This window comes from Loxodonta africana, chromosome 8 (genome assembly GCF_030014295.1).
Source record: "Loxodonta africana isolate mLoxAfr1 chromosome 8, mLoxAfr1.hap2, whole genome shotgun sequence".
Lineage (NCBI taxonomy): Eukaryota > Metazoa > Chordata > Mammalia > Proboscidea > Elephantidae > Loxodonta > Loxodonta africana.
In genome coordinates this window covers 67,596,952-67,622,780 of record NC_087349.1, presented here as the reverse complement: position 1 = coordinate 67,622,780, position 25,829 = coordinate 67,596,952, and the positions used below count along the sequence as shown (strand labels likewise).

The following is a 25,829-nucleotide window of genomic DNA, read 5'->3' as shown; positions in this document are numbered from 1 at the left end:
GCCTCCACTGACTACGGCTGCTGGCTGAGCACGAGGTGCATTCGCTGGGAATCAAACCAGGTCTCTCGCCTGTAATGTGAGAATCCCACCACTGAACCACCACTGGCCCTGCGGGATAGAGGCTTTTTTTTTTAAGTATATTATTCTAAACCAGTGGTGGAATATTTTGCAGCTTTCAAGTAAGTAATATATGTTGCAGTAAAAATCACTTAAGCTTATTCAAATTGAAGAGCTTTGATGGAGATAAAACTTAAAATAATATTTTTGGGAACATAATCCAAAAGCTACCCATAGAATATAGTTTATTCCCACAACTTTATATCAGTTGAAAAAAACAGATGAAACAGCTTTAAACATGGTAATTTATTTGTATGCAGTTGTTTAAATTCACTGTTCAAAAATGTTCAAAAGGCACTTTAAAAAACGTATTTAAAAATACATTTTTCTGACTTACGGTGATCACTTAAAATAAGCAAGTCACCATTTTTTAAAACCCATTCATGACACATATTAAATTCCAAAACACAAACATTCACTGTGTAATACAACACACTGCTTAGCAGTAAGATTAGTTTCCCTCTAATAATATACTTCATGTGGGTTATTTGCAGGGCTCTGCAAAGTTACTTAAACTTAATATAAACTGACTACTACTTTTTTTTTTTACTACAGAGGTAAGGGAGTTGAAATAGGGCACAATTCAACTGTGTAAAAGGTTGTAGAGTTGGTTTCTCTAAAGAGAATTTGTAAAATTTCTTATTCCCAGCTGTGCTAAAATTTCTATTTCATCTCTGATATTAGCAATATAAGTCATTTTTTAATCAATAGAGGTTACATTTTGCCTACAATAAACCACAGGTTGTCATCCAGATTTCTTAAGTATATTTCTGTCAGATCTTCTATAAAGAAGTGAAGCAAATTACTTTTGTTTTTTGAGAGAAAAGGGAACAGGGAGAAGTAATCCATATAACTTTACTTAATAGTTGTAGATTTATAATTTGTTAAATATTGTAGATTTTTAAGTTAGGAAAGTACGCTGATTTTTAGATTTTTACTTTCAATCTCAAAGGGAAACCCAAAGTTATTAGGTATAAAATTAACAGTAAGTGATACAAATTCTAATCACTAATCATAGCCAAATTAACCTTGCGAAGGGAGCATTGAGGGTAGCTAGAAAACGGAAGTTAGCTATAAGGGAATTAAGGAAGGGCAATAAACACAAAGCAGCAGAAACTGTCAAAGACGATAATGTAATGAACTGAAAATTTAAATAAATAAAATTTTATTTATTTGAGAAAATCTAATCACTTAAGTGAGGGATTCTTTCAAGTACAATAGTGCCTCAATCTGGTACTAATATAGTTTGATAGGCTCAAGGAAGTGAAAATTAATACTCAAGAAACAATTATGAAAATAACCAGTTAGCAAATATAATGCTCAAATCCAATCACCATACTTGAAGAAATATTATAGATTGGTCACTAATTTATTTTTGAATCTTATTACAGTAACAAAAACTCCTCTGAAATGTAAGATACTTGAAAACAATCTCTGGGACAAAAACTTGTTTTTTAATCTATGAACTTTACGTTAGAAAATAAAGCATACTGTTACTAGAAACCGTAAGACTGCCTTATGTCTTGAGACCACAGTAAAATCATTTATCTGAATTTCAAAGATCGTAATCTAAAAGAAGGTCAATAAATCATTACCATCATGAAATCTGATTTTGAGCTCTAACAAAGGCTTGGAGAAGTTTTGTTTTATTAGGCCACACAAGTCAGTCAACTGATTTTTGAAAGGAATGAAATTCTAATTGATAGTATGAATTAGCAGAAAAAACATTCTGCATATTATAAAACAGCATTTTGCTACTTCTACTTTTAAAATTTTTACTTAACAACTGTGGGCATTTTTTGATGATACTCATCTGTGTATGCTTTTAATAAATTAATATGTACTTTGTACTTAAAGGACCCTACCTGCCCCAATGTGAGATTATTAAACTTGGAGAATTGCAGATTTTACCACAGCCCTGGTTATTAGTCACTCTGGAGAAGCTAAATAATTTTGCCAAAATGAATGATTCACTGACTCTTTAATTATCAGTCAGGCCTTTTACATTTAATATAATGTGATCTTGGACTACACTGGTTTAAAACATGCTTTATCTAAATCTGGGTTATCTAAATCTTTGAAAAATACCTTACTGGGCAGTAATCTTCAGTGTGTCCAAAGGCTATCTGCATCAGAATTACCTAGGCCCTACGACAACAGTTCTCAAACTTTAGCATAATAAACTCACCTGGAGGGATCATTTAAACACCAGTTACTAGCCCTCCACCCCTAAATTTCTGATTCAGTAGGCACAGGGAGAGATTCCAGAAGCTGCAGTTCCAAAAAGTTCGCCAGTGATGCTGCTGCTGCTGATTGGGACCGCACTTTGAGAACCACTGTCCTAGAGTAACTGGTAAGAATGCATACTCTTCAGCGCGATGCTAGATTCAGAATATTTGGAACCGGGGCCTTCAGATCTACATTCTAACCAGTTCCCAGGCAAGAGTATTAAGAACCACAATTTGAGAACCACTACGACAATCTGGCAGGTTAATGTGACTATTACTGACCAACGTATCACGTTACATATAAGAGAAATGGAAATAAGGCTAAATGACTAATCCCAGCCTGGCATGATGCAAATAACCCACCAGGCTTTGCGTATAAATCCTAGCTCTGTTATTTACTAGCTTTCTGACACTGGGAAAGTTACTTAGATTCTCTGAACCTCAGTTTCCTCACCTGCAATATGGGAATAATATCCAATTTGTGAGGATTAACACTAATGTATAGAGTACCTACAGGAGGCAATAAACACCAGCTATTTTATTACGTATGAGAAATATAAGAAATATTTCTTCCAGTATGATTTGATCAAAGTAGATATTTTTCATTCACTTAAATGGGATATTTATACTCTAAGGTAATAGAATAATAATAATTCATATTTACTGTTCCCTGCTCTGGGCCAGACAGTGTTCTAGGAGCCCTACATATGTTCACTCGTTTAATCCTCTTAAAAATCCTGTTGAGGTAGGCAGCATTATCATCCTGTATTTACAGAAGAGAAAACTGAGACACAAGGAGATTAAGTAAATTGCTCAAGGTTACAAAGCTAGTAAGTGATGGAGCAAGAATTTAAACCCAGGTAGTCTGACTCTAAAGTCTAGAAATCATCACAATGTTGATTTCCTATGAGTAAATTTTAAGGTCTTTGGATTTACCATAAACCATTTATACTTTTAGTACAGAATAATAGCATATATAGACTGCAAATAAATTTGCATACACAGTTGTTCAAAGAATGGAAATGAATCCCTTGATATTTTGGCAGTTGATACCAGTATGAAAGGAACAAAAAACAATTTCATAAGTAAACATCGGTCAGTGTTTTCACTCTGTGGAGACAGTAATAATTAGCCACTAAAATGAACATCCTCTCAAATATACCATCCAAAGAGGTCATAGTTTTGACATGTTCTGGCACAATAAATATAAATCATTCAGTTAAGCAGCAGAGTAAACAGCGTGGCAGACATGTAAAATTAGCATAATGATAAGCATAAGAGAAATATAAATCATTTATAACATTAAAGATAATCCTATAGAAAGTCTGTAAAATATTGTTATGACATACCCACATACTATTGCTAAAGTCAGTGAAAAGTAAAAATTTTCTTTTAGAAACTCTTTAAACAGAGGATCACTAAAATTAGAATGAAACACCTGTGAACGTGTTTTTGAAGACAGTCTAGGGTGGGTATTCTATTTTGTTAGAATTATCCCCTGGCAAAACTTAATAGTCTCAAAATAGGAAAAGTCAGCATCAAACTTCAGGCTGTTATTCATAAATTGAGTATATGCTCTTTTAATATCTCACAGCTTTTAGTTTAAGCACTCACTATTTTCTAATATTTTCAATTAAGTCTGGTCAAAATTTTGCCAGTATAACTAATAATCACCTCAGGTCCTAAAAGCAAAGGGTTTTAAAAACTGCTTTAAACAAGTTATGAAAGGCACAAACAAGTTCTCATCTCTCAAAAGGAAGAGAGTGAAAGGAACTCTAACTATGTAGTTGGAAAGACTGTCAAATAATCAGTTAAAAATGTTACTTGTAATTCCCGAGAGTGGCACTGATACACAAGCATCCCCAAATACCATTAAGCGTGCTATTTTTTGTTATTGTGTGCCGTCCAATCGATTCCGAACTGTCCCCTAGGGTTTCCAAGGAGCAGCTGGTAGATTCGAACTTCTGACCTTTTGGTTAGCAGACGAGCTCTTAACCACTATGCCACCAAGGCTCCAAGTTGACTATTAGTTTACCCATAATTAACAATGGGTACATCTGGGGACAAAACACTTTCAAATGCATGTTTATAGAATGCTATTAATGTTTTCAGTAAATAAATATTAACAGTGGAGAATGGTATTCGAGAATGATTAAACATTTAGAAAAGAGTCAATGCTGAATACTACTCATTCTAGCAAAAGATTAATCACTAATTAGAACCAAGTATATAGTCGAGGCCCATAATTTTAAAATGTGATTTTATTAACGCACTTTAGGACAAGTGCCATTTCTTTCTTTTTTTTTTTTTGAAAAATACTGCCAATTATAAATAACCATAACAAACTTTTCATTAGACTAAAACAGTGTGTGCTGAGGGAGGGGGGACCTGGTTCATTTATGTCATACTGCAAATACAAACTCCTATCTTGAGTTTACAAGTAACACTGAGAAACTATTTTCTTCTAAAATTTTCTTTTAAGGCAGATCTGTTTAACATCATGTGTGTTACACTAAGATGGTGCTGTTGTAGTTTTAGCAAATGTAAACGTTTTTGTTTCTCAGTGACAGTAACACATGTGGTCACAAACAGGCAACAAAGTCTCTTTTCTAGTTTCTCTAAGCTGGCCACCATTTAAAAAACACAAGTTCTTCATATACATATATATTACTGTATCAAAAACACATTTTAACAGACTTCACAGCTCATTTAAAGCTTCAGTTTACAGTCATTCATATGAAAGATTTCTAATATACAATGTTCACTGGGATTCCAGTGTTCTATATCAGAAATGCGGAAGTCCTTCTTCAGTGCAACGTTAGCTATTTTATCTCCGTTCGTGTTTTTCTTTCAAGGATTTCCTAATTTTACTTTTGAATCTTCATTTTTGTATGCTTCACTTATTTCCTCAGGTAAGGCAGGTTGATATCTGTATAAATAACCATATGGACGAAGATGATAAATGAGGTATTCTAACTCATACATAGTTGTAGGGTCAACATAGTGAAAAGAAACTGCAAGATCAGAACAGCACCCGGGACCCTAAAAAAAGCAGTGGAAACAGGCATTATTAATAAACAATTCATTGTTAACATGCAATAGTCACATAACAATAAAGAAAACACTAATTTTAAAGTAATTTAAATATTAAAAGCAGAGGAGCGTAATTTATTAGACTTGTGGAAGAAAACAAGAGTTCTTGGAGGTCCTGATGATTTGAAATCAAACACGAAATTGCCAAAGTACTTCTAACCAAAATAATATTCTCTCATTCTCTCTAATATTTCAGCAGAAAAAAGTTTTGAGGCTTCTTCAGATGACAGGGGCAGCTAGCTATACAAAGCATAAGGTTCTATTTTTCCAAGCTCTGCTTTCTCTTTTCATTTTCTCACTATAATTTTTGTTTGACTCAGCCTCAGAGAGACCTCTGGAGCCTTCAATGACTGTAATGGTTTTCCTATTATGTCTGCAACCTAATACTCTACCCATACGATAACCAAACAGTATAGTGTTTAGCAGAGGAAGCTCTGAATTTGAATTCAAATTTTGCCTACTAGAGTATGACACCTTGATATCAAGTTACTTACTCTCTATTAGCTTCAATTTCTCCATCTGCATGAAGTGGTTACATAAGAGAGACTATATATGTAAAGTGCCTGGGGACTTGCTTTATTTTTTAATAAATGTTACCCGTTATTGACAGGGAGCCCTGGTGGCACAGTGGTTAAGAGCTTGGCTGCTAACCAAAAGGTCAGCAGTTCAAATCCACCGGCTGCTTCTTACAAACTTTATGGGGCAGTTCTACTCTGTTCTATAGGGTCGCTATGAGTCAGAATTGACTCAATGGCAATGGGTTTTTTTTTTTTTTTTATTGACAAGATAATCATATTCAGGTGGATCTCAGCTAAGTAGGTCAGATTAAAAGAAACGAAAAAAAAAAAAAGGGAGTCCCTGGGTGGCGCAAACGGTAAATGCTACACTACTAGACAAACGGTTGGCAGTTTGAACCCATTCAGAAGCGCCTCAGAAGACAGGCCTGTGATCTGCCTCTGAAAGGTTACGGTCTTGAAAACTCTATGGAGCAATTCTACTATGTACACACGATGTCGCCATGAGTTGCAATCAACTGGACAGCAATGAACAACAGTTAAATAATTCTCTTAAATTCCTAGGAGGGTTGGCGTGAGAACAGGTTTAAAATAAAACCAGGGCTTTGAAGCGGTACAGTCATGGCAGACAAAGTGAAACCAGAATAGACCAGAATTTTTATAATTCAGGTGATCCGGAATAGTAACTGGAATGGAAAAAATTATGGGTTGAAGTCCTGGAACGGGAGACTTGGAAGAGGCTTAGGGAGCCCCTTCAGGAGCCTAATGCGTGAGACTGGATTACAGCCAAGATTATGAGAGTGACTGATGCATAAAGCCTTGCAGCAGGCACTTAATTTTTGAGCAGGGCACCTCATCTTTCCCGTTCTGGTTACCCATTCGGTTCACCCAAATTCTAAAAATTCAGGTCTGTTCCAGTGTTGTTTCCTTGGCCATAACTGAACCAGTTCAAAGACCTGAAGAAAACAGCAAAAAAAAAAAAGATGAAAGAAAACAGAAAAAGAACTAGATTGGTCCCAGAGTTAAATGGCCAGAAAGTGAACCTGGGGCTCAGGACTGGTATCTGGAGAAGGTCCCACCCAGGTGACTCCAATAAAACTTCAGGTTCTATATGTCTTTCCAAGGACTGAGGGAGAGAGATAGCCTGGCAAATTCCCACAGAAGATTCATGTTGACCTAGGGAACATTTAATAATTCATGTTTGGAAGTACGTAGCTTACAACGCAATAAAAATTACCAGGGAATTATCCATTGCACTTTCTTTGCCTTCCTTGCTGATCTTTCCTTTGGAACAAACAACGAATATGTAGGATCCTTGGAAAAGTATTTAAGAAAATCATCTGGTGCCTAGTTCTTATACTTTTAGGGAATAATATCAGGATAGGAACAAATACGAAAAATAGATTATTCAACTTGTGATTATCTAAACCAGCTTTGTTCAACAGACCTATCTGAGCCATCTAACAGTTTTAAAAATTCTAGTAGTCACATGAAAAAAGTAAAAAGAAATAGGTGAAATTAATTTTAATGTATTTATTTAGCCCAATAAATTCGTAATACAGGCATACCTCGGAAATACTGCAGGTCAGGTTCCAGACCACTGCAATAAAGCGAATATTGCAATAAAGCAAGTCACACGAGTATTTTGGTTTTCCAGTGCATTTAAGTTTACACTATAGTCTGTTAAGTGTGCAACAGCATTATGTCTAAAAAAAATACATACTTTAATTAAAAAATACTTTACTGCTAAATAATGCTAACCATTAAGTGAGACTTCAGTGAGTCATAATCTTTTTGCTGGTGGGAAGTCTTGCCTTGATGTTGACGGTTGCTGAAGGCCGGCGTAACTGTGGCAATTTTGTAAAGGAAAACAACAATGAAATTTGCTGCATCAACTGACTTTCTTTCATGGAAGATTTCTCTGTAGCATGTGATGCTCTTTGATAGCACTTATTTTGATAGAACTTATTTCAAAACTGGAGTTGATCCTCTCAAACTCTGCCGCTGCTTTTTCAACTAAGTTTATATAATATTCTAAATCCTTTGTTGTCATTTCAACACTGTTCACAGCATCTTCACCAGGAGTAGATTTCACCTTAAGAAACCACTTTCTTTGCTCATCTATAATAAGCAACTCCACATCTGTTAAAGTTTTGTTATGACACTGCAGCAATTCAGTCACATCTTCAGGCTCCACTTCTAATTCCAGTTCTCTTGCTATTTCCATCCCATCTGCAGTTACTTCCTCCACTGAAGTCCTGAACCCCTCAACGTCATCAATCAACTTCTTCCAGACTGCTGTTAATATTTATATTTTGACCTCCTCCCATGAATCACGAATGTTCTTAGTGGTATCTAGAATGGTGAATCCTTTCCAGAAGGATTTCTATTTACTTTGCCCAGATCCATCAGAGGAATTACTATCTATGGCAGCTACAGCCTTCCAAAATGTATTTCTTAAATAATAAGACTTGAAAGTTGAAATTACTCCTTGATCTATGGGCTGCAGAATGGACGTTGTGTTAGCAGGCATGGAAATAACATCAATCTCCTTGTACATCTCCATCAGAGCTGTTGGGTGACCAGGTGCAATGTCAATGAGCAGCAGTATTTTGAAGGGCATCTTTTTCTGAGCAGTAGATCTCAACAGTGGGGTTAAAATATTCAGTAAATCATGTTGTAAACAGATGTGCTGTCATCCAGGCTTTGTTGTTCCACTTACAGAGTACATGCAGAGTAGATTTGGCATAATTCTTAAGGGCCCTAGAATTTTCAGAATGGTAAATGAGCACTGGCTTCAACTTAAGGTCACCAGCTGCATTAGCCCCTCACAAGAGAGTCAGCCTGTCCTTTGAAGCTAGGCATTGGCTTCTCCTCTCTATCTACGAAAGTCCTAGATGGTACCTTCTTCAAATATAAGACTGTTTTGTCTACACTGAAAATCTGGTGTTTAGTGTAGCCACCTTCATCAATTATCTTAGCTAGAGCTTCTGGATAACTTGTTATAGCTTCTACATCAAGCATTTGCTGCTTTACCTTTTATGTTATGGAGACAGCTTCTTTCCTTAAACCTCATGAACCAACCTCTGTTAGCTTCAAACTTTTTTCATATGCAGCTTCCTCACCTCTCTCAGCCTTCACAGATTTGAATAGAATTAAGATCTTGCTCTGGATTAGGCTTTGGCTTAAGGGAATGTTGTCGCTGGTTTGATCTATCTAGACCACTAAAACTTTCACCGTAACAGCAATAATGCTGTTTTGTTTTCTTATCATCCATGTGTTCACTGGAGTAGCATTGTTAATTTCCTTCAAGATCTTTTCCTTTACATTCACAACTTGGCTAACTGGCACAAGAGGCCTGGCTTTTGGCCTATCTTGGTTTTTTACATGCCTTCCTGACGAAGCTTAAGCATCCCTAGCTTTTGATTTAAAGTGAGACACGTGAGACTCTTCCTTTCACCTGAACACTTAAGAGGCCATTGTAGGGTTATTAATTGCATTCATTTCAAAATTGACGAGTCTCAGGGAACAGGGAGGCCCGAGAGACCGAGGAACGGCTGGTCAGTACAGCAGCCAGAACACACACAACATTTATCGATTAATTCACTGTCTCATATGGATGCAGTTCGTGAGGCCCCAAAACAACTACAATAGCAACAACAAAGATTACTGATCACAGATTCATAACAGATATAATAAATAATGAAAAGGTTTGAAATATTATGAGAATTACCAAAATGTGACACAGAGACACAAAGTGAGCACATGCTTTTGGAAAAATAGCACCAAGACTTGCCTGATGCAGGGTTGCCACAAGTCTCCAATTTGTAAAAAATGCAATATCTGCGAAGTGCAATAAAGTAAGGCATGGCTGTATTGTTTCAATACCAATGACTAGTTTAAAAATTATTAATCATTTTTATTTGTGCTGTCTTTGAAATCAGGTGTGCATTTTATACATACAGTGCATCTCAATTTGGACTAGCCACATTTCAAATGCTCAATAGCCACATGTGACTAATGCTACTATAGTGGACAGCATGTATCAAACTAGAGGACTAGAGCAGGAACGGTTAATCTTAAATAGCTGATCCTCTCTTGAAGCAATTTCTATATAACTGACATATTGTAATAACATTTTAAAAAACAATTACTGCATTAATTACATTACACTTTATTATCCTGTTTTGTTTTCTTTTTACTGGATGGCCAGGGTTATTAGTAAGCTTTATAAGCAATAAAAAAAAAAAGAACTACAATTATTAGAAAGAAAACAAAACAGTTCTTTGCAGGTGATTACGGTTACTCCCAAAATTCAAGAGTGTCAAGTGAAAAATCATCAGAAATAAAGAATCCAGTAACAAATCAAAGATGTTAAACAAAAAAAATCCAGCTTTCATAAAAAAAAAAAAAAAAAAAAAACCATTGCCATCGAGTCAATTCTGACTCACAGCGACCCTACAGGACAGAGTAGAACTGCCCCATAGAGTTTCCAAGAAGCGCCCCGTGGATTCGAACTGCCAGCCTTTTGGTCAGCAGCCGTAGCACTTAACCACTATGGCACCAGGGTTTCCTTCACATATTACAGTTAAAACGGTAATTAATTTTTATAAGGAGCTCAAGTAGAACAGTAACTGAAATATTATACACCTAGGGAGGTATATAAGAAAACCGTAAACTTTACTAAGGGACTAGAAAGACAACTTAAAAAAAACAGTCCTGGGCAAAGATGTCCATTGTCCCTAAATTAATGAGTTTATGGACAAGGATAAAGACATGAGAATTGCCAAGACAATTTTGAAAGGTGGGGGGAGGGGACACACACTCTTAGATAAATAACTTAAAAGATTATAAAGCTACAAGATTCAAAACAGTATGATGCTGGGTCAAAATCAAATATGGCAATGAAACAATTGAAATCACAAGTATAGTTCCTACTCTTAGTAATAAGGAGTCCCTGGGTGGTGCAAACAGTTAACGCATTCAGCTGCTAACTGAAAGGTTGGAATTCGAGTCCACCCACAGGTGCTTGGGAAGAAAGGCCTGGAGATCAACTTCTGAAAAATCAGCCACTGAAAGCCCTATGGAGCATGCTGTACTCTGACACACATGGAGTCACCATGAGTAGAACTGACTCCACAGCAACTGGTTGATTAGTTGGTCACAGAACACGATAAAGGAGACATTTCACATCAGTAATAAACGGTACTGAAACAATTAGTCAACAATCTGGAAAAATCAGGACTCTCTACCTCCACTACATACCAATATATTTCAGATGGATAAGAGTTAACATAAACAAAACTGAAGAACTAATAGAATGACAACCAAAAATGCCTCCAGGCATTGCTAAACTACCTCCAGATGAGAACCACTGTTCTAGGCAATGACATGAAAGCCCTGGCTAGTAAAGAAGAGAATGGTAGTGCTGAGACATTAAGGTATTATTTAAATCTTAGGGTCAGAGAAAAGAAGTCATGAAGAACTAACAACTTGCCTCAAGGCATTATTAATCAATAACAGAACTGAATCTAAAAGGTTTCACAATTTTTGGTCTCATTCAATCATTCACTGCAGCAATGCTTCAACAGTAAAAAACTAGTAACAATCTACTAAATGTGTATCAGCAGGACAATGGATAAATGACAATATAGTTATACACTGGATATTACACGGCAGTTTAAATTAATGAAGTTAAGCACATATATTAATGCTGACAAATCTCAATGTATAAAAACGGCAAATTATAGAAGGATATGTATGATATAATTCCATTTACTTGAAGTTTAAAAGCCTGCAAAACAATACTATGTGTTGTTTATGCATATGTAAGTATGGAGGAAAAAATAGAAGAACATTGATGGTAATAAAAAATACTAAATTCATGGCAGTGGTTAACTCTGGGGAAGGTCGTCAGCGAATTGGTTGGGGGAAGGTACACAGGCCTCAACTATATCCGCAACACTTTTTTTCTTTCAGAAAATCTGAAGCAAATGTGGAAAAAGATTAATGTTTGATAAAGCCGGGTGGTGGGTACAAGATAGTATATTATTCTTCTATGTTTGTCTGTACACCTGAAATATTTCATAAAATAATGAACTTTAAATAAAAGTCTTGGGAATGTAAACTGAGGTGTCAAATGAGAACTAAGGTTTCGTAAGTGCTTAATGCGTGATGGGGAGTCTTTGGGTGGTGCAAATGGTTAACGCACTGAGCTGTTAACCAGAAGGTTGGAGGTTCAAGTCCACCCAGAGGTACCTCGGAAGGCCGGGCGATCTACTGAAAATCCAGCCACTGGAAACCCTACAGAGCAGTTGTACTCTGACACACATGGGGTTGCTGTGAGTTGGAATCAACTTGATGGCAACTCATTGCTGTGTGATAGGCACTGCACTAAACTGTAATCACACGGAATGAGACAGTAAAGCATTCGCACTTTACCAATGAGAACGCTGAGGCTCAGAAGTTCGTCCATCCAAGATCAATCAATTTTAAGTGGGAGAGCAAGATCTGAACCTAAGTTTTTCTGAACTTCAAAGACTTTTCATGTGTTGTTCCGATCAGTGAAGGGCTCTTTATCCAGGTCTTCATACAACTTGCTCTCAAACCTCATTTAGGTTTTTACTGTAAGTTACTCCCTTATAGACGCCTTTGGTAATCACCCAAACCAGATCGCCCCACTCTGGGTCACCTTCCACCCCCTTCCCTGGCTTTATTTTTCTTCACGGCACTTACCACTGCCCAAAATCATATTATACCTTGACTAGTCTGTCTGTTTATTGTATGTCTCCTCAACTAGAACATAGGTTCATAAGAACTGGAACTTGGCTTTATTTACTACTATATTCTCAGTGTCCAGCATACACTTAGGTATTTGGTCTCGTCTACTTTGCTATAATGCCTCTCTATATTAAAAAACTAAGGGAAATTCCTAGTCATTGGGACTAAAGAAACGTACACATTTTAGGTTAAAAAAAAAAAGTAAATCAAATTAAGTACTTACACAGTTATAAACCTTCTAAACTTACCTCTACAGGAGAATAATAGTTATAATTCCAGTACCAAAAGGTTTTGGGTAGATAACCTTTGATTAAGTGGTGTTCTGGTACAAAGGGATGAAAAGTTTCTTTTCCAGTGGTATCTCTGGAATCTCCTGCTTCTACATTTATAATTTCCATACATCTCCCCAGTGCTAAGTCTTCAATGGAGGAACTGTGTGTACATTTGTCCGTTTTAAATGCATCAACAAATCTCTTCAAGGCTTCTTTGCTCAGTACATATCCTGCTCCTCCACTCATGTAGCCCTGCTTTACATAGGGCTTAAATCTTCTCCCAAAGTAAATAGGTTTTTCAGGGTCATATTTTGAGAGTAGCCATCTCAAATTGTCTAGTACAACATATGTATCATCATCTGCTTTCATAAACCAATCAGCATCTTCTAAATAATGGTCATGAACATGCTGAAAAGCTTTAATTGTTTTCCAGTACAGTTGGTCTCTGCCTTCTTTAGTTTTTAATCCCACAGTAGGGAAGTCTTTATTTTCTTCTGAACTCATAAACAACACTTTATTACAACGCTGGGCCCATGTAGCTTTGACGTGTTTGGCCTTTTTCTCTAGATTTTGAGGCCCTGTCATCACCCAGCAAAGAATTTTAACTTTCTGATAGAGTTTTTCAGAGATGTCTGTGTTCTCATCTATTAAACAAAAGAAAAAATTATATACACAGATATAATCCAGATTATATACAAGAAAGCACTTTCATAGACAATTTCAAAGACTTCTCCCTTCTGTTCACCCATCTATCATTAGTGATTTAGCTAGAAAAAAGCAAAACTCAACCTAACGTGCACCGACATTCTGATTTACTGGTTTCATGTCAATCCTACCCAGGAGATCATTGGAGCTAACAAGAATTGTCACTGTAACTTAAATTCACACTAATCGAATTATGTTCATTGATCAAAAAGCGCAGGTATCACCTGGGATTTTGTCAGAAATGCAGACTCTCAGGCCCACTCCAGATTTACTGGAGCATAATCTGCATTCAGCCGCGTTCCCTCGGTGATTTGTGCGCACCTTAAGCATCGCCTTAAATAGCCTCTGCTTTCCACCCCACGCTACAAAGAAAGTCTCAGCTGGCTCTCAACAGTACATCGACAAGAACTTCTCACCGCTCTGAATGAGCTTCTGAAGGACAGGAAAGACATGTTGCTTACGTGGCACTTGTTATCTATTTCATTATTCTGGAGTTCACAAGAGCTGATGAATTTTCTGTAAGTACCCTGAGATGGTCTTAAAAGTTTTTGTAACTACCCCAACTTGAAGAACAGTTAAGGCAAGGTTAAGATTACTTTTGATAGTAACATACCTGATTTCAAAACACAAATCCACCAATCAGAAAGAGAACATAGGTTAGAAGTAGCACTTCCAAGACTGTCTAGAACAGTGTTATTCAAAGTACCAGTTTGCAAAGAAATAAGAAGCTTATGTCAGAAGATGAAACAACACAGTACTGCTTTAAGAAAGTCTTACTATTTGAAAAAATTCACTTAACTAAAACATCAGTTTAGAGCCTTAACTGATTAACATCTTGGTGTAAACTCCTTATCTGGGTGCAGATAGGTAACAATTCACAGGCTGTCAGGCCTAGGACTACACTTTAAGTAGCACTGGTCAAGAGGAGGAGTCCATCTATGAGACTCTAGACCAGTGCTTCTCAAACTACCTGTGCTGAAGGACCACTTATTTCTAATATTGGAAACCTATACTTCCGTAGCGTACAATAAAAAAGAATTACTGGGATAAAGTTTAAGAAAGAAATACAAAATTCTGTAGTAATTCGTAGATTCAGACAAAATTACTGTCAAATTAACACAAAAGTTTCTAAATACTTCCTCTCAATTTCCACATTTATTTTGTCATGGACCTGTAACCAGGTGTGGATCAGCACAGTCTGCAGACCACACTTTGAGAAGCAATTCTCTAGGGAGTTATCTTGAGGAAGCACCACACCCTTACAGTTAATGTCACTCAGTGAAGTACAACAAAATTTCTAGTTAACTAATTGAGATGGAGAAAAAGGAAAGGTTGGGCAGGGCATGAAAATTTTCGGGTCCCTCAGAATACCAAAACTCCACACTAAAAAAACTCCACACTACAAAAGGACAAAAGAAGTCAAATTATCCTGTTTTTAGTCAGAGAGTATTCACAGCCTACATACTTCAGAAACCCATTCTCCTAGCTATACACATATACACACCCCTGGATGGACACGGAAAACGGTGGATGCAGGAATCCTCAATCTGTTTCACTTAGAGCAAGATAGCATTAACCTCACTTCCAGGGTCTGGGAGAAAACTCCCTCTCATTCTTTCAATTATTCAATCATCACTTACTTTGTACTAGGCAGGCGCTGACACTGAAGATGAAAGAATGAGACATACTTCCTACCAGAGGAATTCACAGTCTAGTGGAAAAGCCTGATGTGCAAACCAATAATTGCCAAATACGAAGATATTCTATAAAAGAGGAATGTACCTTGGTTCAATGCACTGAGGAAAAAGAAAGTGGTAACTGACCAATCCTATAGAGCAGAGGGATGGAGGCTTGGGTAGAAAAGAGAAATGAGACATCAAGGGATGCTAGAAAAATAAGAGATAAAGGGGAACGTAGGTCTTTGAATGAGCAGACACTTACCAGAGGAAAGGACAAAAGGCATGGTGAAGTTTGGCTGAGTACAGATACATGGGTGTAGTTGCAGGTCTGAATTAGGGGAAATGCAGTGTGGCTTGAGAGGACAAAGACTTGAAATGGTAAAGCAGAACTGTTAGAATTTAGAGACAAATGGAGTTGATTGGTAGGCAAAGAAGCTTGAGAGAAAACCAACATTTAAGGGGCACTAAGTGGATTCAATTGAGAAAATCTGGTTAGAGATAGGACGCCAGGGAAAATGGAACCTTTGTAACACATCCTCAGCTTTCTACTTCCCTAGTTCTTCATGCCTCTCAAAAGGATAAGACTGATTATATTAGCTACTGATAAAAATATAAATTGAGATTTATGTACTTCTTGAATGTCTCCAGGAAAACAAGACTAAGCCAAAACAAGACAATAGCAAAAGTGAGACACAGATATAAACCATGAAAAACAAATAAGACCTAAAGAACAATTTTCAGAAACAAATCTAATCTGAAAAGTTGTTTCTTTCCCCAAATTACAGTTCCTGAACCGTTACTACTTAAAAATAATTTTAAAGTGAACGTCTTACTCCCTAAATGAATCTGGGTTTTAGCAGTTTCCTCCCTCTGAAGCAAACCAAGAATTATTGTAATTTACTGCTATGAGTCGGAATTGACTCGACGGCACTAGGTTTCATCTGGAATAGAACTCGTTTTCTCTATTAAACAAATACAGTTATATCACAAAATTCAAATAAATTTTCTCAATTCTCCTAATACTTTCATAGACTGAAATCCTATTTATATGTACTCCTTAATAAAGTAAATGATACCTGTATGTTGGCTGGCATCTGCATTGAAGTTCATCTGCCCTTCTAGATGATTATGTCCGTTATCATCTGAATGTCTAGCATGGGGATCATTATGAAGAATATTAGGCTGGATGTCCCCCTGTTCTCCCAACAAAATACTAAATAGCTGAGAACATAAAAAAAATCCAATTGCTGATCCACAGAGGAATGTTAAAAAATTCAGCCAAGATTTAGAGGCCATTTCCCGAAACTGTATTTCTGTAAAAAAAAAAAAAAAATTAGCAGGATATAAAATAATAAAACGATATACATAGCAAGAGTAAAAGGTAATAACTTTTAATTATAACCAGCTGCAGCTGAGTTTTCCTACTCATGGTGACCCCATGTGTGTCAGAGTAGAACTGTGCTCCACAGGGTTTTCAATGGCTGACATTTTGGAAGTAGATCACAGGCCTTTCTTCTGAGGTACCTCTGGGTGGACTCAAACTTCCAACCTTTCATTTAACAGCTGAGTACGTTAACCATTTGCACTACCCAGGGACCTTTCAGTTATACTGGTAGCTAATTCCTTCCATATAGGAAAATATTTCTAATAGTACTTAACTTTTGATTCCTTCCATTACTCCAAGTTTCAGACTTATATACAAATGCCTACTAAACATTTCCACCTGGACCATAAAACCAAAAAATCCAAATCTGTTGCTGCTGAATCTATTCTGACTCACAGTGAGCCTACAGGATAGAACGAACTGCCCCATAGGGTTTCCATGGGTGTAAATCTTTATGGAAGCAGACTGCCACATCTCTCTCCAATGGAGAACCATAAAAAAAAAAAACGGAGAACCATAGGGACCTCAAATTCAATGTGTCCAAAAGTGAATCATTATCTTAAACCCTTAAACCTGTTCACCTTATCTAAGTTACTGGTAATCATGTAAATTACCCACCAATGGATTCCCATTCCAACTGGAGCCATATGATTATCTAAGCTACAAGTTAGAGAAATGTCCTTGATTCTCTCCTTACCCTCATCCAATATCCAATTACCAAATCTTGCCAATTATATAACCTAAATATTTGTTTAATCATTCTTTCCTCTCCATTTCTACTACTTGTCCTACTTCAGACCCGTATCTCTTCCCTAGGCTTCTGCAATACATAACCTGTCTCCCTGCCTCAAGCGCTGTCTCTCCTCAACTCATTCCCATCTGTCACCAGAATGACCTAACTAAAATTAAAAGGTGACTATGTCACCCTATAAATCCCTCCATGGGTCCCCATTACCTACAAGACAAAAATGAAGCATCTTTAATTAACATGATATATAAATGCTCTCTTTGAACTGGACTCAGTCCAGGTTTCAAGCCTCATCTTTTGCTATTCCCTACCTAATAATTTATGCTTCAGGAACACTGAACTATCTGTAGTTCCCTAAACATTCCAATACAGTTGGCTCCTCTATTCCTATTGTCTTCTCCTATCTACAACACCCTCTTCCCTTTGCCCTCTATGCCCCAACCTTTGTAAGTCCCATTAACCTACAGTTTTCAACCTAGGCACTACTGACATTTTTGGCGGGATAATTCTTTTTTGTGGGTACTGTCCTATTCATTGTTAGATGTTTAGCAGCATCCCTGGCCTCTACCCAACAACCCATTGCTGTCGAGTCGATTCCGACCCATAATGACCGTATAGGACAGAGTAGAATTGCCCCACAGGGATTCCAAGGCTGTAATTTCTATGAATTACAGATTTGAAGTTACACACAATTTATTGTGGTTATTGCATGCTTAGCCATATAATTTATCTTATACCAAGAAGACGGAAGTAATATACAGAATCACTGTCCCAAAAAGAATTGGTTGTCGTTCAACCATTTCAGGATCAAGAACTGATGGTGCTGAAGGAAGAAGTCCAACTGCACTGAAGGCATTGGCAAAAAAACAAGGCTCCAGAACCTGATGGAATACCAACTGAGATGTTTCAACAAACGGACACAATGCTGAAGTATTCACTTGTCTATGCCAAGAAATTTGGAAGACTGCTACCTGGCCAACCTAAGGGAAGAAATCCATATCTGTGTCATTCCAAAGAAAGGTGATGCAACAGAATGCAGAAATCATTAATATCACATGCAAGTAAAATTTTGCTTAAGATAATTCAAAAACAGTTGCAGCAGTACATCGACAGGGAACAGCCAGAAATTCACGCCAGATTCAGAAGAGGACATGGAATGAGGGATATCATTGCTGATGTCAGAAGGATCTTGGCTGAAAGCAGAGAATACCATAAAGATATTTACCCGTGTTTTACTGACTATGCAAAGGCATTCGAGTGTGTAGATCATAACAAATTATGAATAACACTGCCAAGAATGGGAATTCCAGAATATTTAATCATGAGGAACCCATACATAGACCAAGAGGCAGGTGTTTGAACAGAACAAGGGGATAAGGCATGGTTAAAAATTAGGAAAGGTGTGCATCAAGGTTATATCTTTTCACCACACTTATTCAATCTCTATGGTGAGCAAACAATGTGAGAAGTCAGACTATATGAAAAATGAGGGATCAGGATTAGAGGAAGACACATTAACAACTTGCGATATGGATGGATGACACAACCTTGTTTGCTGAAAGTAAAGAGGACTTGAAGCACTTACTGATGAAGATCAAAGACTACAGCCTTCAGTATGGATTACACCTTAACATAAAGAAAACAAAAATCCTCACAACTGGACCGATAAGCAACATCATGATAAACAGCAAAGATACCAAAGCTGCCAAGGATTTCATATTACTAGGATCCACAATCGACATCCAAGGAGGCATCAGTCAAGAAATCAAATGATGTATTGCACTGGGCAAATCTACTGCAAAAAACCTCTTTCAAGTGTTAAAAAGCAAAGATGTCACCTTGAGGAGTAAGGTGCACCTGACCCAAGCCATGATATTTCTGATCACCTCATTTGCGTGTAAAAACTAGACAATGAATAAAAAAGACTCAAAGAAGAATTGACGCACTTGAATTATGGAGTTGGTGAAGAATGTTGAATATACCATGGACTGCCAGAAGGAACAAATCTGTCTTGGAAGAAGTACAGCCAGAATGTTTCTTAGAAGCAAGGCTGGGGAGACTTTATCTCATGTACTTTGGACATGTTATCAAAAGGGATCAATCACCGGAGAAGGGCATCACACCTGGTTGAAGGTCAGCGAAAAAGAGGAAGACCCTCAGTGACACGGTGGCTGCAATAATGGGCTCAAACACAGCAACGACTCTGAGAGTGGTGCAAGACTGGCATTGTTTTGTTCTGTTGTGCATATGGTCGCTATGAGTTGAAATCGACTCAATGGCACCTAACAACAACAATAATAACTTTTATGGAAGCAGACTGCCTCATCTTTCTCCCATGGAGCAGTTGGTGGGTTTGAACCTTAGACCTTTCAGTTAGCAGCTAAGCACTTAAACTGTTGCACCACAGGGCCAAATGTCCCCTGAGGGCTAAATGGACCTGGTTGAGAACCACTCCCTTAACCTGTTGAAATTAATTTATAGAAGAATCCATAAAGACTAATTTTAACACCTGTTGCCTTTGCGGAGAGAAACTGAGTGACTCAGGTAACTAGAGTGAGAAGAAAAAAACACTTTCCTTCTTCTGTTCTGACAAGTAACTAAAGTAATCCTTCCTTTTAAAGCTTAGATCATTTGCTCAAAACCGTTTGGTGCCTTCCCATCTCACTCAAGGAGAAATCTAAAACCTTGAGATGACTTTCACACAATCTGTTGTCCTACACTCACCCCTTTTGTTCTGATTTCTCCTCCTAGTAGAGTGTTTGGTGTTTCTGTAGGTAAAAAATGAATGAATAGCAGCACTTTTACAGGATAAAAGCTAACACTATCTGCTTTCCTTCCTGTGTTCTAGCTCTGGAGTCCTTGCTGTTCTCTATTGGAAATACATCTCAACCAGATACTCACAAGGCTCACCCTCTAACTCCTTCAAGTTTCTACTTCTTGGGGGTCTACTCTACAGCGCTTATCAACATTTAATATATTACAAATTTTACTCATTCATCTAATTTATTGTTTCTCTTCTCCATCTTGATCAGTGGTTCTCAAGCCTGAGTCTGTATCAGAATCACCTCGAAGTCCTGTTAAAATAGTTTCCAGAGCATGAAAATTTGCATTTCTAACAGGTTCCCAGGTGATGGTGATACTGTGGATCCAGAGGTCACATTTTGGGAACCAGTGCTGTAGAATGTAAATGCCATGTAGACATTTCTGTCCTTCTGTTTACTGCTATGTCACTAATGCCTGGTACATAATAAGCACTCATATATACGAATGAATTTAGAATTACCCAACTCTGTTCCCACTATACCCTATGCTTAAACATTTACTGAACACCAACCCTGGTGGCGTAGAGGCTGAGAGGTAGTGGCTAAGAGCTACGGCTGCTAACCAAGAGGTTGGTGGTTCGAACCCACCAAGTGCTCCTTGGAAACCCTACGGGTCATTCTACTCTGTGCTATAGGGTAGTGATGAGTCCGAATCGACTCGAGGGCAACGGGTTTTTATAAGATAAAAAGAGCCCTGGTGACACAATGATTAAGCACTCAGCTACTAACCGAAAGGTCCGCAGTTCGAATCCACCAGCTGCTCTGTATGACAAAGATGTGGCAGTCTGCTTCCATAAAGATTTACAGCCTTGGAAACCCTATGGGGTAGTTCTACTCTGTCCTATAGGGTCATTATGAGTCAGAATCAACTTGATGGCAATGAGTTTGCTATAGGATAAATTAAATTATACGACAAAGTATGCAAATAACCACCCCAAATTGTATATAATTTTTAAATCTGCCTATTATTCAGCCGTAACCCCGGTGGCATAGTGGTTAAGTGCTACGGCTGCTAACCAAAGGGTAGGCAGTTCAAATCTGCCAGGCACTCCTTGGAAACTCTATGAGGCAGTTCTACTCTGTCCTATAGGGTCACTATGAGTTGGAATCGACTCAATGGCACTGGGTTGGGTTTGGTTTATTATTCAGCTTCCATCAGTTTAAATGTGTTTTAATATACAGCTTTCATTGTGTACTAATCAAGTTTCCTGTTTCAGAATCTCCGCAATTTACTAATCACTCTCCCTCTCCTCCAACAATGTACAAGGCAGCCCATGCTACAGGTGTTATTTATTCAGATTTTCTTTTTGGCTTCTTATGGGTTTCCCTGACTCACAAATACAAGCTTCTTTATATTTTCTTGTCAAAGAGACACTTCCTATTTTCACACATCACAGATTTTGGCATCTATTCTTTCCTCAGTTATTTGAATTAGTTCCAAAGTAAAAAATTAGTATTTTAAATACACATTAGGTTCTTCTCAAACCAGATTTTAAGGTAAAATGCTAACTTCCCTTTTTATGGAACAACTCTTCTGTTTTCCCCTTCTTTTAAAAGAATGACCTTGATACTACTGAACTTTGGGTAAAAAGAATCTTGCTATACCTTTCTTTCATCCTTGCTATAGTTATATATCAGCCTCTTTACTCAAATCTCAACAAATCTTTTAAAAGTAAGACGGCTGTATTCGAAAGTTTCAAATTTTAAGGGCATCAGAAGTGTATTTCAGTAGTGAGTTGCCCATTTTCTATTTATTTATAGCTGGTCTGTCACAAGGAATTCAATCAGTGATTTCACCACACAAACTCTACTTTAAATTACTGTGATTTATAAAGTTTATAAACTGTAAAATGCAATCTTTACCTTAGTGAGCACAAACAAATACACAAATAGGAGATAAGATATACTCAGTGACACACTTTTGTATTTCTATTTCTATGACTAAGTAAACATAAATTAGTTATAACCCGAACACCCAGTGCCGTCGAATTTTTCCGACTCATAGTGACCCTATAGGACAGGGTAGAACTGCCCCATAGAGGTTCCAAGGAGGGCCTGGCAGATTCGAACTGCCAACCATTTGGTTAGCAGCCCTAGCGCTTAACCATTACACCACACATGTACTCCTGAGTAAGTCTGTGATAAAATTCTAAGAATTTCTGGATATTAAATTTACTAAAAAATATAGACTGGTAGTCTGGGAGAAAAAAAAAAGAGCACAACCATCTCTAAATGGGTAGTAACCACAGAATATTTTAAAATGCTGAGTCTTAAGTAAAAAGATACAGAAAAACACAAATTTCAGGCAAATTTAAGACAGACATTTAATAGCTTGCTACTGGTGCTATAAAATCATACTATTTTCCTGTGAAGAATTTTAAATGACTCATACTTTCTTTACTAAATCACTGTTTTACTTAACATACGGTGAAAATAGTTAACCGTTTGGTAACTTGGAACTTTATATTCACTTACACTGTACATCAAGATACTAAAGCTGGTAGGAATAAAACAAGAATAGTTTACTATGTACAATACTTAGTACTCACAGTATCAGGTGTATAAGGCTTACTTTAACATCTATCTGATAAAGAAGTGGAAAGCTGTCATCTAATTTCTAAAAACTGATATTCCAACTGTCTGAGCTTACACCAGAACCAAACAACATGAAATTATGCACAACACTTTTTCTTAGCACCAGACAGATCTCTCTATGTTCTATGCCCAATTTTTAGTAAGTGAACATAGTTCTGTCTCTTACACACTGGCCTAATTATCTCCTCTAATGCATTAAAGTTCTGACTTTGTAACTAATTCATAATGAAATCAATTCATGGTTAGCATAATACTTTTCAATCTTAAAAGTATTCAAAGGAAATACCGCAATATTTATAACAAATTTAGAGAACTAGATTATAAATTTGGTCAACTTTTCCCGAATGTGTGCTCCCCGCCCTCCCCCCGACTTTCTAAAATAACAAGGGGGGAGGGCAAGGGCTAACCCAAACCAAGGCCGTTGCAGTTGTCGATTCCGACTCATAGAAGGAAGAACAAATCCTCTCCTAAATGGTTAGCTTCTAAAAGCATACACTTTACCCGAATTCAAAGCTATATGGACAACTTGTGAGCACCTACTAATGCCATCACACTTTGCTTGGGGGTGGGGGGGAGGAGGTGAGAAAAGATGTGTGACGAAAGAAAACTCCCTCTTTCAAGCAGCAAGTGCCCTGACACACCTGGCTCATTCACTCTACCAGCAGAAAAGAAACTTAGGGAAAAAGAAAAAAAAAAAAAAGCGCCAGACAAACCTGATGATCCAAGCACGCCCGAAGCAAGTCCCCGGGCACTTCTGGAAGGCTCCCGCTCGCTGGGCGCTCGGGCGGCGCGGCAGCCCCGCGGCTCTCGGGAAGGTGCCTCAGGCAGGAGCGCCGAGTCCGGCCGGCCCCGCAGGTCAGGAGGAGGCCCGGGAGGAAGCGCGGTGGGGGCGCGGCTCGGCAGGACCGCTAAGTGGTCCAGCCGGGATCCCGCAGCGCAGCCCGCGCCTCACCGCCGCTACCCAACGCCAGCGCACGAGGGCAGGCAGACAGGACCCACGACGAGGAGGCGGCTACATGTCAACAAATAGCGGCTCGTGAGCACGCGGCCCCTACCACAGCTCCCTGAGGCGCCGGGAGCAGGAAGTGCCCCGCGCCTCGGTCAAGAGCCCGGACGCCCCTTCGCCCCGGCCCCGACCTGGGACACCTGTTTGGCGAGGCCAGGGGTTTGGTTCCACCTTCCACGCTCCCCACGCACCCTCAATACACGTACACACTCGAAAGAGGGAGGGCGAGGGGAGCCAAGACCTTGGACCCGCAGTCTGAGGGCGCCTCCGCCGGCCGTACCTGACATCAGCGGGGGCTCCCTCTCATCCCTCCTGGGGCGGAGAGAGGGACTGCACGGGGTCGGCGACCGTCGCTCCTCTCGGCAGCCGCAGAGGTACTCGGGCTGCTAGCCGAGACCGCCCGCTGCCGCCCAGAACATACCGGGGCAGTGGCAGCTACGGCGGCTGCGGCCGAGGCGGGCCCTACGCGCGCTCCCGCCCGCTCGATCCGCCCCTCCCGGCAGCGCGTCCAGGCCACGGCCCGCCTACGGCGCAGCCGCCGCCCAGGGTCTCCTAGCGCCGACGTCGCCGCCGCCGCACTCGCCTTAGGGGAGGGCGGAGCGGGTGGGGGCAGGGGGAGGCGGGGCTACGGCGACGTGCGGACGCGGGGATTGGCCACCGAGCTCACGCTCCGCCTTTCTGCGAAGGGGCCTGGGAAGTCGGGGTCTTCTAAGAGCAATAGGTTTAGACGCAACCCTCTTGTGGCTTCTCTCTTCCGGTCTCCACCTTTGTGATTCCGCTGTAGGAGACAGCAACGGTGTTTTTTTTTTTTTTAATTGTAGAGAAGCCACGGGCACTGAGGCTGGGATGCCTAAAGGACCTTTGGGGGACAGGGTCTAACCCTGCAGGAGTCCTGGCCTCTAGCCTGCTTTTAACCCGTCCATTTTTTGTGTGTTCTCTCCCCGTCCTCTCATTACTCAGCCTCTCCCTAGCCGTATTGAAAAGAAATACACCGAGATAAGGTATGCAAACGGATGTACGGTAACCACAGGAGTGAACCAGGAAGGGTTGAAAACCCAGGTAGTGATACCACAAACCCCCTGTAGGCACACGTGGTTTTTCGGTTCTGTCAGCACTCCAGGCAATGGCAGGAAGAGGTTCCTCAGGCTTTGCAAAACTCATCTCCCTTTTCGCTGCCAAAAGGGCTGTGAATCCGGAAGCTGCCTTTGGAATAGAGCTGCAGCCTATTGAGGTAACCCTACTGAAGTCAGAAGGTGAAAGAAGGTCTAGACCCTCTGGCCATTAACCATCTATCTGCAAGGCGAAGCGATGTTAGGAAAGTTAACCCGCTTCCTTTACATGCCCTCTTCAGGCAGTTCTTTAGTGGCCTATAACATGGGGATTAAGAGAATGTGGGCTCTGAAATAAGACTTCTTGGGCTGGAATCCTGGTCCCTCCACCTCATTAGCTGTATAACTGACAAGTTTCTTAACAGTATGCCTCGGAGAAATAATAAACAATTTACGTTAGTTTATTACTTTCCGTTTAATATGCCTAGGTTCCACTCTCCTATAGTTTGCCAGAACGCTCCATCAATAGATCCAAAAGAATTTTAAAACTTAAGGCATGTCTAGTGATTCTAATCCAAACCTCTAATTTTTCAGATGAGAAAACTGAAGTCCAGAATTAAACCGATGTCATCATAGAAGTGCAGATAGCCTGATTCCCCAGGTTAGTGCTCTTTCCATAGCCCACACCTGGAGACTTCTCCCCTTACATCCTTACCTCCATCCTCTTCTCTCTTCCCCAACTTGTTTACAGTTATTGCTCAGGCTCACCCCCTTCCCTTTCAACAGTTAAACCAGTTGCTCATGATGACCCTGTATGTGTCAGAGTAGGACTGTGC

General features: G+C 39.0%; 1 protein-coding gene across 5 annotated transcripts; it reads right to left on the bottom strand.

Moving 5' to 3' along the window:
• Nucleotides 1–4,634: 4,634 nt before the first annotated feature.
• C1GALT1 (core 1 synthase, glycoprotein-N-acetylgalactosamine 3-beta-galactosyltransferase 1) lies at nucleotides 4,635–24,391 on the bottom strand. 5 transcript variants are annotated; one of them, XM_064289999.1, is made up of 5 exons: nucleotides 24,225–24,391; nucleotides 23,652–23,950; nucleotides 16,466–16,702; nucleotides 12,982–13,649; nucleotides 4,635–5,387 (listed from the first exon to the last, which is right to left on the bottom strand). In XM_064289999.1, the coding sequence occupies exons 3-5, from the start codon at nucleotides 16,683–16,685 to the stop codon at nucleotides 5,196–5,198; spliced, it is 1,080 nt and encodes a 359-aa protein (XP_064146069.1). In that variant the 5' UTR covers nucleotides 16,686–16,702; nucleotides 23,652–23,950; nucleotides 24,225–24,391; the 3' UTR covers nucleotides 4,635–5,195. The 5 variants fall into 5 exon arrangements, with proteins under 5 accessions (XP_064146069.1, XP_023400166.1, XP_064146070.1 ...); XM_064290002.1 differs by lacking the exon at nucleotides 23,652–23,950 and adding an exon at nucleotides 7,715–8,716 and having other exon boundaries at nucleotides 5,283–5,387; XM_023544398.2 differs by lacking the exon at nucleotides 23,652–23,950.
• Nucleotides 24,392–25,829: the final 1,438 nt, after the last annotated feature.